Source organism: Lithobates pipiens, unplaced genomic scaffold, assembly GCF_037356315.1.
Source record: "Lithobates pipiens isolate NorthernLeopardFrog02 unplaced genomic scaffold, aLitPip1_a1.2 Scaffold_3, whole genome shotgun sequence".
NCBI classification, from domain to species: domain Eukaryota; kingdom Metazoa; phylum Chordata; class Amphibia; order Anura; family Ranidae; genus Lithobates; species Lithobates pipiens.
Genome location: NW_027507790.1, coordinates 140416696 through 140434582, shown reverse-complemented (window position 1 = coordinate 140434582; position 17887 = coordinate 140416696). Strand labels below are relative to the sequence as shown.

The 17887-nt window shown below is 42.4% G+C and overlaps 1 protein-coding gene across 5 annotated transcripts in view; it reads left to right on the top strand.

Annotated features, from left to right (window-relative positions):
• The window catches only part of PPIP5K2 (diphosphoinositol pentakisphosphate kinase 2), a 200490-nt gene that overhangs the window by 53140 nt on the left and 129463 nt on the right, over positions 1-17887 (top strand). For all 5 annotated transcript variants that reach the window (XM_077462328.1, XM_077462326.1, XM_077462325.1 and 2 more), the window contains exons 2-3: positions 7997-8354; positions 11548-11743. In XM_077462328.1, the coding sequence (XP_077318454.1) occupies positions 8202-8354; positions 11548-11743 (349 nt within the window). In that variant the 5' untranslated portion in view covers positions 7997-8201. The remainder of the gene's footprint in view (positions 1-7996; positions 8355-11547; positions 11744-17887) is intronic.

Genomic DNA, 17887 nt, shown 5'->3' with positions numbered 1-17887 from the left:
ATTTGGATTTAGGACTGACTGGGCCATTATAACACATGAATGTGCTTTGATCTAAACCAGGCATGTCCAAAGTCCGGCCCGCGGCCCGGTTTTGAACGGCCCTCCTGGTTATTTGGACATACATATCTTTTGTGGCCCCCGATGATCTCCCAGTGCCGGGGCCACAAAAGATATATATGCTTCGGAAGGTACAGGGAGGACAGGACCGAGCGCCGTACACAGGAGAATTTCCTGTTTATGGGCGGCCTCTGTAATAGGAAGTCCTTCTCCTGCACTGCCATTGGACGACTGTTCTGTCCATCAAAGGAGGCGGGACTTTCTATTAAAGAAGCCTCCGTGTAAACAGGAGATTCTCCTTTGGCGCTCGTCAGTGCATTCCTGGCAATGGTGCTGCGCTCCTGGCAGTGGTGCTGCGCTCCTGGCAGTGGTGCTGCGTCCCTGGCAGTGGTGGGGCATTCCTGGCTATGGTGGGGCATTCCTGGCAAGAGAATTCTTGTTGGGCAGTGTAATAGAGCTCAAACGAACACACTTAGACCGAATTTTAACGGTTCAAAGAATGCCAGGCAAAATGGTCGGCCCTCGCGCATGTTCACTTCATCAAATCCGGCCCTCTTTGAAAAAAGTTTGGACACCCCTGATCTAAACCATTCCATTGTAGCTCTGGCTGTATGTTTAGGGTCGTTGTCCTGCTGGAAGGTGAACCTCCATCCCAGTCAAGTCTTTTGCAGACTCTAAAGCCCCATACACACTATCAGTTTTCCTTCAGATTTACTAAAACCATGTAGTGCAAGGGCCTGCCTGATTGCATACAAATTGAAACTCCTAAGGTTTGACCTCATATTATATGGTTTTGGTAAATCTGAAGGAAAAACTCAGCAGAAAAACTGATAGTGTGTGTATGGGGCTTAACATGTTTTCTTCTAAGATTGCCCTGTATTTGTCACCATCCATTTTCCCATCTACTCTGACCAGCTTCCCTGTCCCTGCTGAAGAAAAGCATCCCCATAACGTGATGCTGCCACCACCATGTTTCACAGTTTGGGTGGCTTGTTCTGGGTGATGTGCAGTGTTAATTTTCCGCCACACATAGCTTTTTGCGTTTAGGCTAAAAAGTTCTGTTTTGGTAACATCTGACCAGAGCACTTCTTCCACACTTGCTGTGTCCCCAAATGGCTTCTTGCAAACTGAAAATGGGACTTCTTATCTTTCTTTCAACAATGGTTTTCTTCTTGCCACTCTTCCATAAAGGCCAGATTTGTGAAGTGCATGACTATTAGTTGTCCTGTGGACAGATTCTCCCACCTGAGCTGTGGATCTCTACAGCTCCTCCACAGTTACCATGGGCCTCTTGGCTTCTTCTCTGATTATTGCTCTCCTTGCCCAGCCTGTCAGTTTAGGTGGACGACCAAGTCTTGGTAGGCTTGCAGTTGTGCCATACTCTTTCTATTTTCAGATGATGGATTGAACAGTGCTCCGTGAGATGTTTAAAGCCTGGGATGTTTTCTTATAACCTAACCCTACTTTAAACTTCTCCAAAACCTTTATTTCTGACCTGTCTGGTGTGTTCCTTGGATTTAATTATGCTGTTTGTTGACTAAGGTTCTCTAACAAACCTCTGAGGGCTTCACAGAACAGCTGTATTTACACTGAGATTAAATTGCACACAGGTGTGTGAGAATTTTTGAAAACCATTTATCATTTTCTTTCACTTCACAATTATGTGCCACTTTGTTGGTCTATCACATAAAATCCCAATAAAATACATTTACGTTTTTGGTTGTAACATGACAAAATGTGGAACATTTAAAGAGGAAGTAAAGGCAGTTAAAAAAAAAAAAATGCAACCTGCAAGGCAAAGGCATAATGAGCTAGTATGCATAGCATAAGTTGTAAACAGTATTATTTGTTATTATTTAATATGTATTTATTGGTGTATAACACTCACTTTTTCACCATAAAAATCGGGTGAAAATAGCGTGTGCGTTTTTCTATGCCAATTTTAGCTGCCTTATTTAAAATTAAAATTTTTTCCCTGAAACTTCCCTCTTAAAATGAATGTGCGTGTTATACGCCAATAAATATGTGCATTTCTAAACCTTGAATTCTGCTTTAACCTCTTGAGATCCGCGCTATAGCCGAATGACGGCTACAGCGCGGACCTGCTTTGCCGGGACTACGTCTGTTGACGTCGTTCCGCGCACGAGCGGCCTGCGCGCCCCCTGAGGGGCGCGCGCGGCACGCTCTGTGATCAGTGAGTCTGAGGCTCGCCTGATCACGGATCCGAGCAAGGGGTCGATTGCGACCCCTTACCACGTGATCAGCTGTCAGCCAATGACAGCTGATCATGTGATACAACGGAGCCGGTAATTGGCTATTTTTCCTCCTCGCGCTGATAGCGTGAGGAGAGAAAAAAAAAGCCGATCAGTCCCGATGACGGCCAGCGTATAAGTGCCCACCTGCCTCCTGCCAGTAACCCCCAGATGATTAATAAAGTGCCACCCAGCAGTGCCACCCATCAGTGCCCATAGTGCCACCCAGCAGTGCCATACATCAGTGCCCACAGTGCCACCTATCAGTGCCCACAATCTGCCTCAAAAACATTGCTGAACCTCAGTGCCACATATACGTGCCCATCAGTGTCATCTACCAGTGCCCATCAGTGCCCAGCAGTGCCACCTATCAGTGCCCATCAGTCCCATCTATCAGTGGTACCCATCAGTGCCACCCATCAGTGCCCATCTTTGCCCATCGGTGCCACCGTATCTGTGCCTTTTAGTGTCGCCTTAACTGTGCCCACCAGTGCCGCCTATCAGTGCCGCCTCATCAGCGCATTTCAATGAAGGAGAAAAATGACCTGTTTGCAAAATTTTATAACAAACTATTAAACATTCTTTTTTATTTTTTTTATTTTTTTTTTTTTTGCATCTTTTTTTTGTTTGTTTAGCAAAAAATAAAACTCCCAGCTGTAATTAAATACCACCAAAAGAAAGCTCTATTTGTGGGAAAAAAATGATAAGAATTTCATTTGGGTACAGTGTTGTATGCCCGCGCAATTGTCATTCAAAGTGCGACAGCGCTGAAAGCTGAAAATTGGTCTGGGCAGGAGGGGGGGGGGGTTTAAGTGCCCAGTAAGCAAATGGTTAAAGTTGAACTTGCTGGAATCTAAATTAGCAGAAGTATTTTGTCCCAATTTGTGGTAAAGAAGGAAAATTGTAGCTGAAAACTGACCAACAACCAATGAAAGGTCTAAGAATATGGGCTTACTTGTGTTGCTTTTAACCACAAACATTTGTGGGCAGAATCCCGCTCAGCGGTCCTATTCAATCTTCTCCTGTACACATGAATAGCTTTATCGGTGTAAACAATCATGGAAAATTGAGTTCTATAGAACAATTACATAAAGGATATCATTCAGGTGGAAGAAAAAGGTAGCTGGAAGCCACCACACTAATATGACTATATCCTGAGCCAGCCATACTCTAAACCCCTTGTTGGATTAGGATAAGTGGATTAGACAAGAAGGACCATTTAAATGAATCCAATTGATAGATTACTATATACATGGATCCACAGGGGAAATGCAGGCCCCGGCTCGCCTTATCCTAATGGCTGTGTAGATCTTTGATTTACTTATTTTTGAACTTTAGATGAAATGGGGGAAAATAGAAATAGACAAGGGCACACTGTAGATTTAAACAGTCAGGATATTTGTACTGCAGAAAAAACTCAACCAACGGTGAATGAATCAGACTATCCTAACTAGGAGCAATCTCCATCAGTTCTAGCTCTAGTGTTGTACCAGAACTGCGAGCTGCTGGTATGTAATGATAAAACCTACTATGGTCCCATATATCATTTGTGACAGTACTCTGTGCCTTCGGCCTGGCAGATTTCACCACTGATGTTAACGGATTTCTTGAGCAAGTCAAGCCTTCTGAAGTTCCTTATAAGAAGGTTCAGACCCTGTTTGCACTGGTGCGATGCAGGAAACGCTGCGATTCCAGTGCTGGTTCCCACCATCGCACTGGTTCACACTGACATTTGCGAACCGGTGGGGGTGTCGATGTAAAGTTAATGACCCCACCCCCCCCCCCCCCCAAAAAATCTGTTTGCAGTGCGAACTATGAAATGGTACAGGAATTGGATCGCATGGGTGTTTTACACCCATGCTATCTGATTCCAGTGCGGATTAAAAAATGGGTCCGGACCATTTTGATGACGAGTTCAGACACACATACAGTTTGTGTGGCTGGCTTTGCATTGCGCAGACATTGCATGTGATCTGCACTGTGCACAGCAATGCGGTGTGAATCACATGCAATGTTTGTCATCGCATAAGTGTGAACCCAGGCTCAGTGGAAAAATAAATGTAATTTTTTTTTTAATGCACATGTGTAAATACTTGATATTGACTTTGTATCAGCCTCGCGGTCTTTGTGCAGCAGAGCTCAGAAAGGAGGGGGAAGCAGTACAAGGAACCAGTTGATAGAAGGAGCGTGTACTCATCATTCCACTTATTTTCATTCTAGGGCCGAAACAACGAATTGATTATGAAATTAATTGATTATGAAAATAGTAATCGATTAATCAGGCAGTAACATAATGGGGTTAAAAAAAAACAAAAAAAAGCCCTTTATAGTACAAAAAGAGCAAATAATCGCTATTGTAAATATTCCACTATTACACAGTAAAAAAAAAAAACCCTTACAGTAGCGATTATTTGCTCTTTTTCAACTATAAAGGCCTAATTTTTTTAACCCCAATTATGTTACTTAACATGTTAGACCTGGTTCACATCAATGTGTTTTTTGGTGCTTTTTTCAGAAACCCACTACAATTTATTTAACATGGTTTCCTATGGGACACTTTAACATCTATGCTTTTTTTCAGCTGCTGCCTATTTGGAAAGGGTCAGGGACTTTTTTCAACACAAAACGGTGCTTTTTTGGTTCAATAGACTTCAATGGAGAAGCTGAAGAAAAGCATGTAATGTGTTTTTGCAGCAATTTTGTGTTTTTTAATCTGCCCAACGAATTGGCCAAAAAAAAAGCATAAAAAAAGCAAAAACGTGAATCACAGCAAAATCACGTGTGCAAAAATCAACACACAGCAAAAACGCTGCAGAAACAGATCAAATCAAAAGCAAACTGCATTTTCAGACAAGAATATTCATACGAAAAATCTTTTTACATTCGCTGAATGAAAGAATTTTGTTGGAAAATGTCACTTGCTTTTAATTCTGTTTTAAAAATTAATGTCATTTCTGAACCAAAACCCACATACACTGTCTAAAAATTCCTTTCACCAAGAATCTTTCTATTATTTTTAAATTTTCCCACCACTGTGGTTAAAAAATGAACATCGATTTGACCCCACTAACGATTAGAAAATCGAGCAAATGTTTTTAAAATTACATTTTTAATTGAAGAAAGACATTGGTTTTTGTATGGCCAGCATGCAATACAGTATATTACAGTTTGAAAATCTGCAAAACAGTCTAACTTTTTTTTTTTTCTTTTAAATAAAAAAAAATAAATAAATAAAAATCTGAGTCTGATAATATCTACCAGATTCAACCTCTAATAGTATATACCTTATATATCTCCTCTAATATTATATACAGGATTATTTGATGGGATTATTTTAGGCTGTGCTACGAAATGGCGGCGAGAGCAGTTGGTCTATTTGATGGCTTTTACATGACAATCTGAGATGCAGAAGATGCCCCTTCTTGTGCACGCGCTCACGCATGGGCAATACACCCACCTATGATGCCGTTTGAGTTTTTGTCATGTTGGAGATTTTGTCACAACACCGGCCATACGCAGTGCATATTTATTTCCTGCAACCACAGGTTACAGAAAAGAAATTTGCATGAGTCCCTCATCAACACAAACAGTGCTGACAGGGGAATCCCTCCTGCCGAGCAACTGTCTTCTCCCGGCGGGGGGCCGGGCAGGCGTGGGGAAGCTGCCCCTGCTGGGAGAAGACAGTGAATGATTATCATTTGTTATACCCGCAAAAAAATCTGTCAGGCTGGTTATACCCAAGTTGATAAGCTTGGTACATTCAGCCTGCTTATTAAAAAGTATTTTGTCCATAAAAAAAAATGCTGTTCTCATATATTCTATAGTATAAAGCAAAGATGCTATGATCTCTTGCTATTAGAAACTTTGTGGATATTTCATGTTATCAGAGAGCTTATGGAATAAGCAAAAAATGGTGCATATATTAAAAATGTCGTCAAGTGTTATTGGCTTTCACCCAGATTGGTTGTAGTGTTTGTGTATGGCTTTGTATACTCGTTGGTGACAGACTGATATATGAATGGTTTTCTGTACATTTTAAATCCCTGAATAATTTACCAGAACTGTATAAGCAAAATGAATTATATGCTTGTTATATACTGCTCTGAATTCTGAGTCTTGGGGGCATGTCTTACTTGCATTTCTTTTGCTTGTGGCAGCTCCCTGGCACTACAACATTGGAGAGAGAACACTCACCTGCTATTATGGCATCCCTCTGCCACTGGCCAAGCCAATGAGTTGTTGCTCTGACGTTGCCCCCTCACTGGCAATCAAGATTACTTTAATACATTTTTTCTTTTTAAGCTTAAAGCCACCTAAATATGTTGAATAAAGCAGCCTTACCACTGTACAAATTGGCTTGCATTAACCATGGCTGTCCATGGAAACTTGATAAGGTCTGGCTCCCATGGACTTCCCAGTAGCTGGTAGAGTTGTGTTGGCCTTAGACTTGTCTTTTTTGCCCTGCTTTCTTGCTCTTCCTTATATACCCCCCCCCTGCTGGATTTATACCTCAGGAGGGCCTAGTGCAGTGATGGCGAACCTTGACACCCCAGATGTTTTGGAACTACATTTCCAATGGTGCTCAAGTTCACTGCAGCGTGCATGAGCATCATGGGAAATGTAGTTCCAAAATATCTGGGGTGCCAAGGTTTGCCATCACTGGCCTAGGGCATTTAAAGTCAACATAGAAATTAAATTGTATAACAAATAAAAAAAAGTGAACTGAAATAAATGATAAATCAGATTTGTTCTAAAAAAACTTTTAAGTTCCAAAGAACACACTTATTTTATTTTTATTTTCTCAATTTCATTGACTGCAAGATCACACATTAAACAGGTAATTGGAACTACAAATTTATAAAAAGTATATTTTCCTGCACTTGGCACCTTCAAAATCTTTAACTCGTCAAACTGTATCATGTTGAGGCCACTGCTCTCGACAGCCAGTAGGCACAAGACCCTTCATGGGTCATTGTGGGTCTCAGATTATTCTTTCAGTGCCAATTTGCTGCCAATTTGCTGAGTGACTTTTCTCCTGACCAATTAGTGACCATTTATACTCTGGTATATTCGAAGAGCTACATTAACACCTGGAAAGGTATCAATATGCCATTCATTATGTAATAAAACTGCTTGTTGAGATGGAGTGAGACATGACTGGAGCTTGGCAAAGGCTGCAAAGTAGACAATTTCCTTACCAAACGAAATTTCCTTACAATTTCCTTACCATTACTAAAGCCTTGAGCGAAAATAAGTTTAATATTATTATTATTATTATTATTTTGTTTATCAAAGAAATCTGGTGCCCCTTCTAGCAGAGGGGCCCAGAGCAGCTCCCCCTTTTGCCCCCTTATAGATCCAGCACTGCCACCCTCCTTTACCTTCCTCTACCTTTTTTTCTTTCCTCCCTTCTCTGTTCTATTCTTCCCTTGCCCCATAGTCTCACTGGGCTGGACTGGGTGCTATATCGATTTGACATCCCTGATAATTCTTTTGTATGACCTACAGGTATTTACTTTGATCATGCTGCTTGTATTGTTGGACGCTGTACCTGACTGTTTTTTGGGTTTTGATCGCTCTACATTACATATTAGAGTTGGACTGTTTCTTTTCAAATAAAAGTAACAAATTACTCATCCTTTGTAGATAATTTACATTTGTGTTTATTCTGTTTATTTTCTCTCCAGGAAGAGTATACAGTCCATGGCTTGAAATGAAGGGCAGCTGGTTATGATTGTGTATTTCAGAAGACCTGGATACATTCAGAGACTGAAGACATGAGGAATGCACAGCCTGCTGCACTGAACGGCTGATTTGAGCTGCATCACTGAGTTTAAACAGAATTTATCACAGCAGTCAGACACATGTGGATCTCCGGTGAAGGTTACCACCATGTCTGTTAGTGCAACAGAGGGTGATATCCCAAGGTTCTTTGTGGGATGTGAGGAATCAGATGAGGGGCTAGACCAAGATAAAGCAGAAAATGTAGATAATGTCTATGACAACATTGATGATGAGGATGATGACGACGAAGAATATGATTCTGTATGTATCATACATTTAAATGTTTGCTATTTATTTTTTGATTTTTCTGATGTCCTGTATCTACGTAGAAGTGTTACAGATGATCGCTGGCCAGGGTTATCCTATAGATCCTATATACATGGAACCGTTTCCCACAGTGCCCTTTACTATTAGAATGTACTAAGAGGTCCCATAGAGTGTAACTTGTGAACTAACTTGTGGTGTATATATACCCTTTTCCTTTCCCTTTGTGAGTCTAACATCAGTGTATTAATTGCTCTAATTCAGTGCTGTTCAGCCATGTGGTCGTTGAGATTTTGATCTGTACAGTTAGTGATACTAAAAACATGCTGTTTCATTTCTTTTCTATTTCTGTATGTGGATGATGGCACTGCAAATTCTTTTAAGAAAAGAAACCGCCTTTTTCCTAATCGATATACAGCTGTTAGATGACCCAGCCCCATGACCCACCCCAGCCTATCTGCAGGGAAACGTAAGAAGGAGGAGCTTCTAGTCATCTGTTGCTGGTCACGTGTTAAAAAAAAAAATAGCCTTTGTCATACAGAGTAAAAATAAATAAGATCAATAAACGGTTTTAAAGCATCATACAAATATATGTTTGAAATCAAATCTTTATTATTTTTTTGCAATAACATGACATGGGTGGATTTCTGCCAGTCACAAGCTGTGTCAGGCCCCTCCAGCCTGTGTGTGTTTTAATCTACATGTAACATCCCACCTCCTTTGTGGTTAGTGGGCATAGAGGATTAGGGAGTGTTGACTCGACTACAAGGCCATAAACTGTCTCCAGCTTCATATAGGGCTTATAGGGCCTGGTGACCTTTTTATTCCTTGCATCCATTTAGACAGCTTAAAGTGGTTGTAAACCCTTATGCCGCGTACACACGACCGGACTTTCTGGCAGAAAAGGTCCGACGATCTTCCCGACAGACTTTTGATGGAGCTCCAACAGACTTCCGTACAAACGGACTTGCCTACACGCGAACAAAAAGTCCGTTCATTTTGAACATGATGACGTACGACGGCACTAGAAAAGGAAGTTCAATAGCCAGTAGCCCTTGCGTCGTATTTGGTCCGTCGGACCAGCATGCAGACGAACGGTTTTCCTGATAGGAATTGAGTCTGTCGGACAGATTTGAAACATGTTCTATTTCTAGGTCCGTCTGATTTTTATTTATTTTTTTAAAGAAAAACAATTGGACTATTCCACACACAATTGGACTATCCGACAGAATGATTCCGTTGCACCTAGTCTGCTGGAAAGTCCGGTCGTGTGTACGTGGCATTACAGACCACTTTTTGCTATAGGTAAGCCTATAATAAGGCTTACCTGTAGCTACCTAGGATATCTCGTAATCCTGCATGGTTTAGGAGATATCCCCTGTATTTGCATGTGCCAAGGTCATCGGCACGTGCACTGAAGCAACGGCACGTACGTGCCGATGCTTCAGTTAGACTGTGCCGTTACCGGTGGCTCCTGTGTGCATGCACGACTGAGTATTACATAATGAGCTAGTATGCTATGCATACTAGCTCATTATGCCTTTGTCTTGCAGGTGTTTTGTTTTTTGTTTTTTTTTTCAAAGTGGGTTCACAACCACTTTAACTCAATGAATAAGCTCACTGTTGAGGAGACAGACAATGAAGCCTTTCGAATGTTCCATTCAATGAAGGATATTCCTAGGTAGAAAAACTTTGATGTTATCCACATGGAAAGATGATTAGAGCTTGGTGGAATACTGAGCAATGATACCAGCGAGAAGAAAGGGGAGGGGATAAACGGAAGTACAGTGGGAGAGAGAGTTCAGTTTAGACAGAAGAACACTTAAAGACCCATAGAAATAATAAACCAAATAGTGTAACACTGATAAAATGATAATAAATCACCTAGTGTAACACAATAGGGAGGGAGTGACCCGTCATTTACCACTGTGTATACACCCACATGTGTGACTCTATAGTCACATGGGCTGCTCAGATGTGATAGGGAGGAAATGATCAGCATAGAAACTCACTGAAAACTGAGCATGTGCAGGACTGCCAACACTGCTCTGTAAAATCCCTAGCTGCATCGGGGACTTGGGACAGAAAGTGGAGATAGAGAGCAGCAGGATCAACCAGGTTTTTTGCAGAATACAGAAAATGAATCTCATAATGAGTGAGTATGAACAGAATTTAATACAGCATTTATTGATAGTTTTTTATGATGTGGGTTTAATGAGACTTTTTAAGTAGGCCAGATGCAAATAGGCATTTTTGTGAATTTGTTTGTAGCTACTTATGCATGCAGTTGAAAAGCATGTTTTTGTAATAAACAAAGTAGTACAGTATTTGTAAAAGTAGCACAATAAATAATACTATTTGCTTTTATGCAGTCACAGTCCACCCTAAAGTGGACCTTCCGCTCATTGGAACCCCCCCCCCCCCCTCCGGCGTCACAATTGGCACCTTTCAGGGGGGAGGGGGGTGCAGGTACCTGTACAGTACTGGTATCTGCACCCACTTCCGGCGTAGATTCTGCAGAAGGCACGCCCCTTTCCGCAGAATCTACGCCCCTTTCCGAAACTCCCCCACTGCCTGCTGGGAAACACACGGATCCCAGAGACAGCGGGGACTATCCTTATTGCGCAGCGCGACTCGCGCATGCGCGGTAGGGAACCGGGAAATGAAGCCGAAAGGCTCCACTTCCTGATTCCCATACCCAAGATGGCGGCGGCAGCACCCGAGAGAGGATCGAGAGATCGACTTCGGGTGCCGACATCGCGGGCGCGCTGGGCGGGTAAGTGTCACTATTTTAAAAGTCAGCAGCTGCAGTATTTGTAGCTGCTGGCTTTTAAAAAAAATAAAAAAAACGCGGACTCCCGCTTTAAAATCTTTCTGAAATGCCTTTGTTTGTCAAGCTTGTAGCTCAAAAAAAAAAACTTATGCTTCTTTTGTGTTGTAAGTTTCAATCAGGGTCTGTAATATAAATGCCTGAAAAGCAATAAAAATGCATTTTTTTCCCCCCTAGTAACTAGCTTTCATTTGACTAAAAATAATTTTAGGAAATGCTTAAAAATGCCTGCTTAAGTATTGTTACCACCTTACTTCTCTGCCATTGTAGTGCAGTCTAGTGGTCTGTTTAGAATGAAAGTATTCCAGCATTGTAGCGGTAATGATACATTCCTAATGCTTCCTTTTCCTTCTTTTGTAGCCCCCAGAGAGACAGATTGTGGTGGGAATCTGTGCTATGGCTAAAAAGTCCAAATCTAAGCCCATGAAAGAAATCCTAGAACGCCTCTCACTGTTCAAATATATCACTGTCGTTATATTTGAAGAAGACGTCATTCTAAACGAATGTGTGGAAAACTGGCCACTGTGTGATTGCCTCATTTCCTTTCACTCCAAAGGTAAAGCTCTCAATGGAAGGAACTCTTAGCTATGGGTAGCGGGTGCATTTCTGTGACAATCACCTTCTCACAGAGCAGATAAAAAATAGAAATAGCTGCTGTTTATATGGTTAATCCTATGTACAGTCGTGGAGCTGTCTGCTAAGGCCAGGTAGATGTCTGCAGTTATCACACTTGGTAATCTGAACATAAGATGTGCTGCCCACACACTGACTCACTGCTGTAAATCTTTTCAGCGGCTAATCAGGATGACTTTCAAATGCCTGCACTTTTCATTTCAGAATTTCAGTAATATTTCTATCTTGAATTTTTTTTTTTTTATATGAAAAAGAAAAAAAAATATATAAATAAGATATGTACCCTCACTGGCCACTTTATTAGGTACACCTGTTCAATTCCTTGGTAACACAAATTGCTAATCAGCCAATCAATGTATTTAGGCATCTAGACGTGGCGAAGACGACTTGCTGAAGTTCAAACCGAGCATCAGAATGGGGAATAAAGGGAATTGAAGTGACTTTGAACATGGCATGGTTGTTGGTGTCAGGCAGGCTGGTCTGAGTTTTTCAAAAACTGCTGATCTACTGGGATATTCACACACAACCATCTCTATGGATTACAAAGAATGGTCCAAAAAAGAGAAAATATCCAGTGAGCGGAATTTGTGTGGAGGAAAATACCTTGTTGATGTCAGAGGAGAATGGACAGACTGGTTTGAGATGATAGAAAAGTATCAGTAACTCAAATAACTACAAATACCTGTACAAGTCTCCTTTGCATAGACAACCAAAAGCCCTGAGACCAGGGGCGTACCTAGAGCATTTGGCACCCAGGGCCCATCCTATATCTGGCACCCCCCAACTGTAAAAACACCCACAAAAAAAACACCCTCCTCTGCCAAGATCAGCGTTTTTTAATTCTGCTTTCTTTTTTAAATGGCGCTGTTGGCTACCGAGTAAACCGGAAGTGACACTGTGCTGTCGCTTCCAGTTTTCTACATCGGAGACCTGATCAAAGGCAAATTCGGCTTTGTTCGGGTTTCTGGCCAGCTGGCTGGTGGCTCAGGTCTGTGGTAGGGATGGGAGACTTGGGCGAAGCTGTGTGGGGATGGGGACGTCCCCTCCCGCTCCTTGTAATAACAGCCGATGCTGTTCATTCATGGTAGCCAGTGACAATAGACAGGAAAGGACAGAGGTGTCACTCACTCAGGTGTGAGCAGATGCCACATTTTTGGACAGATTGTGCCGCGGTCAGGAAAGTGGAGAGCTGGACTGGAGCTGCTATGAGGGAGACATCAGAGTGAGAAGGGGAGACAGCTGACAATACAAAGTATGGCCCATACTTTGCATTATCTACTGTCCTCAGGGACAGATCTGATCCAGAGATCCCACTGTATGGCGATCTCTGGATCGGATCTGTCCCTGAGGACAGCATTGGCATTGATGATTTAATTCGGATTTGGGAACTGACCTGCTGACAAGGCGTGTTGCTTGCTGGACCGTGGATGGGATCTGATGGGCGCAGGGAAGATGGCAAGATGCTGCTGTGACCTGCTGCTTGCTGGATGGATCTGATGGCTGTAAGTCCCCCCTTTATCAGACCAGTACATCTACTTTATACCTGGTTTGTGAATACAGCAACACCCCCCCCCCCTTACCAGGTAAGCTCACAGCTCAGCTACTATAGGTGAGTGGTAGTCACACAGCAATATACAGCAAATACATGCATTCTGCAACCTGTATACAGCACACGCCTGGATTCTGCAACCTGTATACAGCACACGCCTGGATTCTGCAACCTGTATACAGCACACGCCTGGATTCTGCAACCTGTATACAGCACACGCCTGGATTCTGCAACCTGTACATAGCACACGCCTGCATTCTGAAACCTGCACATAGCACACGCCTGCATTCTGAAACCTGCACATAGCACACACCTGCATTCTGCAACCTGTACACAGCACACGCCTGCATTCTGCAACCTGTACACAGCACACGCCTGCATTCTGCAACCTGTACACAGCACACGCCTGCATTCTGCAACCTGTACACAGCACAAATCTGGAGTCTACAACCTGTACATAGCACACGCCTGTATTCTGCAACCCCCCCCATCAGGTCAGCTACACAATACCTACTACACAGCAACCCCCCCCCCCCCTTCCCCTTACCCTTCTATGACAGAGCAGCACAGTAAGGATGGCAGGACAGACACACTCACAACGTCTTCTCACAGCTCACACATCCCCTATCATCAGCTCACCTCGGCTCTCAGCTTCAGCTAGGGAGGTTTAGACTCCAGAAGTTGTTGTGGACACAGTTTGTAACAGCAACCACCCTCGCGCTGAATGATGACACACTCGGCTCGGCTGCTCAGCAGTGGTGGGTGGAGCTAGCAGGGGAAAACAGAAACTAGACCATACTATTTTGGCCACAGTGCTGGGGGGTGTTCAAGCTCACAAAAAAACTCACAAAAAACAGAGCAGCGAGAGCCAGGGATTCCCTTCAGGATACTGTCAGACAGTGTCTGAGTGCAGAGTGAACCCCATAGCAATGCCATCCAGCCACTTACACCCCCCTCAATGTGTGGCACCTGGGGCGGAACGCCGCCCCCTGCTTGGTACGCCGCTGCCTGAGACTGCTACTTGTCCCTGCCATTTTGAATGTGATGTCGGCAGCCCCAGTAGACTGAGAGCTGTCACTCAATATGTGACTATATAATTCCCCCTTCACTCCTCACTCAACAGCTACATGTAAGATGATTAATATATACCAAGGTAGGATTGATGAGCATGCACTTGGCACACGTCCCCAATAACTTGTATAAAATCTGAAAACTTTACAAAATAAACTTTAGGATATTGGAGATTATTTATATATATATATATATATATATATATACACATATACACATGAACTTTTCAACCTTTTGCTACATTTCAGGCTTCAAACATAAAGATATAACATTTTTAATTTTTGTGAAGTGGAACGAAATCTATTGGATAATTTAAACTTTTTTAGCAAATAAAAAACTGAAAAATGGTACGTGCAAAATTATTCGGCCCCTTTACTTTCAGTGCATCACTCACTCCAGAAAATCAGCGAGGATCTCTGAATGATCCAATGTTGTCCTAAATGACTGATGGTGATTAATAGAATCCACCTGTGTGTAATCAAATCTCTGTATAAATGCACCGGCTCTGTTATAGTCTCAGGGTTCTGTTGAAAGCGCAGAGAGCATCATAAAGACCAAGGAACACACCAGGCAGGTCCGTAATACTGTTGTGGAGAAGTTTAAAACCGGATTTGGATACAAAAAGATTTCCCAAGCTTTAAACATCCCAAGGAGCACTGTGCAAGCGATGATTTTGAAATGGAAGGAGTATCGGACCACTGCAAATCTACCAAGACCTGGCCGTCCCTCTAAACATTCAGCTCAGACAAGGAGAAGACTGATCAGAGATGCAGCCAAGAGGCCCATGATCACTCTGGATGAACTGCAGAGAACTACAGCTGAGGTGGGAGAGTCTGTCCATAGGACAGCAATCAGTCGTACACTGCACAAATCTGGCCTTTATGGAAGAGTGGCAAGAAGAAAGCCATTTCTCAAAGATATCCATAAAAAGTCTAGTCTAAAGTTTGCCACAAGCCACCCGGGAGACACACCAAACATGTGGAAGAAGGTGCTCTGGTCAGATGAAACCAAAATCGTACTTTTTACCCACAATGCAAAACGATATGTTTGGCGTAAAAGCAACACAGCTCATCACCCTCAACACACCATCCCCACTGTCAAACATGGTGGTGGCAGCATCATGGTTTGGGCCTGCTTTTCTTCAGCAGGGACAGGGAAGATGGTTAAAATTGAGGGGAAGATGGATGCAGCCAAATACAGGACCATTCTGGATGAAAACCTGTTGGAGTCTGCAAAAGACTTGAAACTGGGACGGAGATTTATCTTCCAACAAGACAATGATCCCAAACATACAGCAAAATCTACAAAGGAATGGTTCACAAATAAACGTATCCAGGTGTTAGAATGGCCAAGTCAAAGTCCAGACCTGAATCCAATCGAGAATCTGTGGAAAGAGCTGAAAACTGCTGTTCGCAAACGTTCTCCATCCAACCTCACTGAGCTCGAGCTGTTTTGCAAGGAAGAATGGGCAAGAATTTCAGTCTCTCGATGTGCAAAACTGATAGAGACATACCCCAAGCGACTTGCAGCTGTAATCGCAGCAAAAGGTGGCTCTACAAAGTATTAACGCAAGGGGGCCGAATAATTTTGCACGCCCCACTTTTCATTTTTTTATTAGTTAAAAAAAAGTTTCAAAAACCCAATAGATTTCGTTCCACTTCACAATTGTGTCCCACTTGTTGGCGATTCTTCACAAAAAATTAAAATTTTATATCTTTATGTTTGAAGCCTGAAATGTGGCAAAAGGTTGAAAAGTTCAAGGGGGCCGAATACTTTCGCAAGGCACTGTATGTGTAATATATATATACGCATACATACACGATAATTTAAATGATTCCCAATGAAACTACCATCAGTGCCAATTACTTAGACGCAGACTTGAGTATTCCACCAGATGATGCTTAGGTAAGATTTTTCAGGTAAAAAAGGGAGAGATATCTGTTGTCCCTTGATGAAGCACCTTATTAAGGTGCCGTTGACATTGTGAAACTGTAACTCAAGCAGAGTGTAGCACATTGCTGCCTTTACTGTTTGCTAATAAAATATTTTTTGTCTAGATACTACCTCAGCACTGCCTTTCATTACCAATAGTAACTGCTATGCTTTCCCAATGACTGTCATTATGATATCTACCCCTTATTTTGTTTGTAGTTTATGGGTATGGGGTTGACACCTGACATGGTGAGTGGTAAGGGAGTATATTAGAAATTCAGTGGATCTTGAAGATGGTAGGCCTGAGGTTGCAACCATCAGGAGATGGTTGAATTTGTTTCACAAAGTGGGTTTTAGTGCTCCTAAGTTATGTGACCATTCATAGAGGCACTTTCCTGCTGTATGTGAACCTTGACACCCCAGATGTTTTAATGTGAAAGAGGATTTCTGCGCTACTATGTAACTAACAATAAATCAAACTGTATATGGAAATGCTGCCAAATCAAGAGTGATCACCAATCACATAAAAACCGAAAAGCTGAATACATAAAATGTACGTGACTTGGCACATAACCATCGTGATGTAATTATTGCTAAAAATGCTAATTAACCAAATATATATCAAAAACATTAATTAGAACATATTCAAAACAATAAAGTGCATAAGCAATAAAGTGCATACAATAATCCAATATAACATCCACTACATAAAGTGCACTCCTAGTGGTGGTAATACTGCAATGCATCCTATATAGTTCAGTGGTAAGGTGAATTCATAAAGTGCACTCCACTGTAGGTAAAAATAAAGTGCTAGCAATTGTGCAAAATACGAATCTTATAAAGTGTGCCTAAAAATCCAAAGTCCAAAAGTTTGTGTCCATTCACTCCCAATTACTGTGATTCAAGGTGCGTTGTGAATCCTATAAAGTGCTTTCAGTGCCCTTACCTCATGAGCTTGGAGTGTATCGGCGTTCCACGCTACTTCTTACGTTAGTTCCGGTCCGCGGCACCCACTTCCGGTCCGTCATAACGACTTCCGGCTTGTGGTGTTTACTTCCGGTTTTGCGTCCTATGCGTTGCGTCACGGCGCACACCTCGCGTTATGTCACGGCGCACACCTGCCCTGATGAAGTCACGAGGTGTGCGCCGTGACATAACGCGTAGGATGCAAAACCGGAGGTAAACACCACAAGCGGAAGTCGTTACGACGGACCGGAAGTGGATGCCGCAGACTGCAAGTAGCGTAAGAAGTGGTGCGGAACACCGATACACTCTGAGTCTGGCCTACTTTTAGCTACTTGCATGTAAGTGGCCATTTTTTATTAATGAAATTCATGTTATTTGGGTAATGCACTATTGGAGACCCATTTATTTTACATGTGGATACTATTATGAAGCTTAAGCGGTTATTCATCTCCCATACCTAACCTGTATTGCTGGATTGATTGACCTACATTTACGAAGTGGGGATAAGACCGGTGTATTTCATGAGAGCGCTTTTCCCAGGCCCATGAG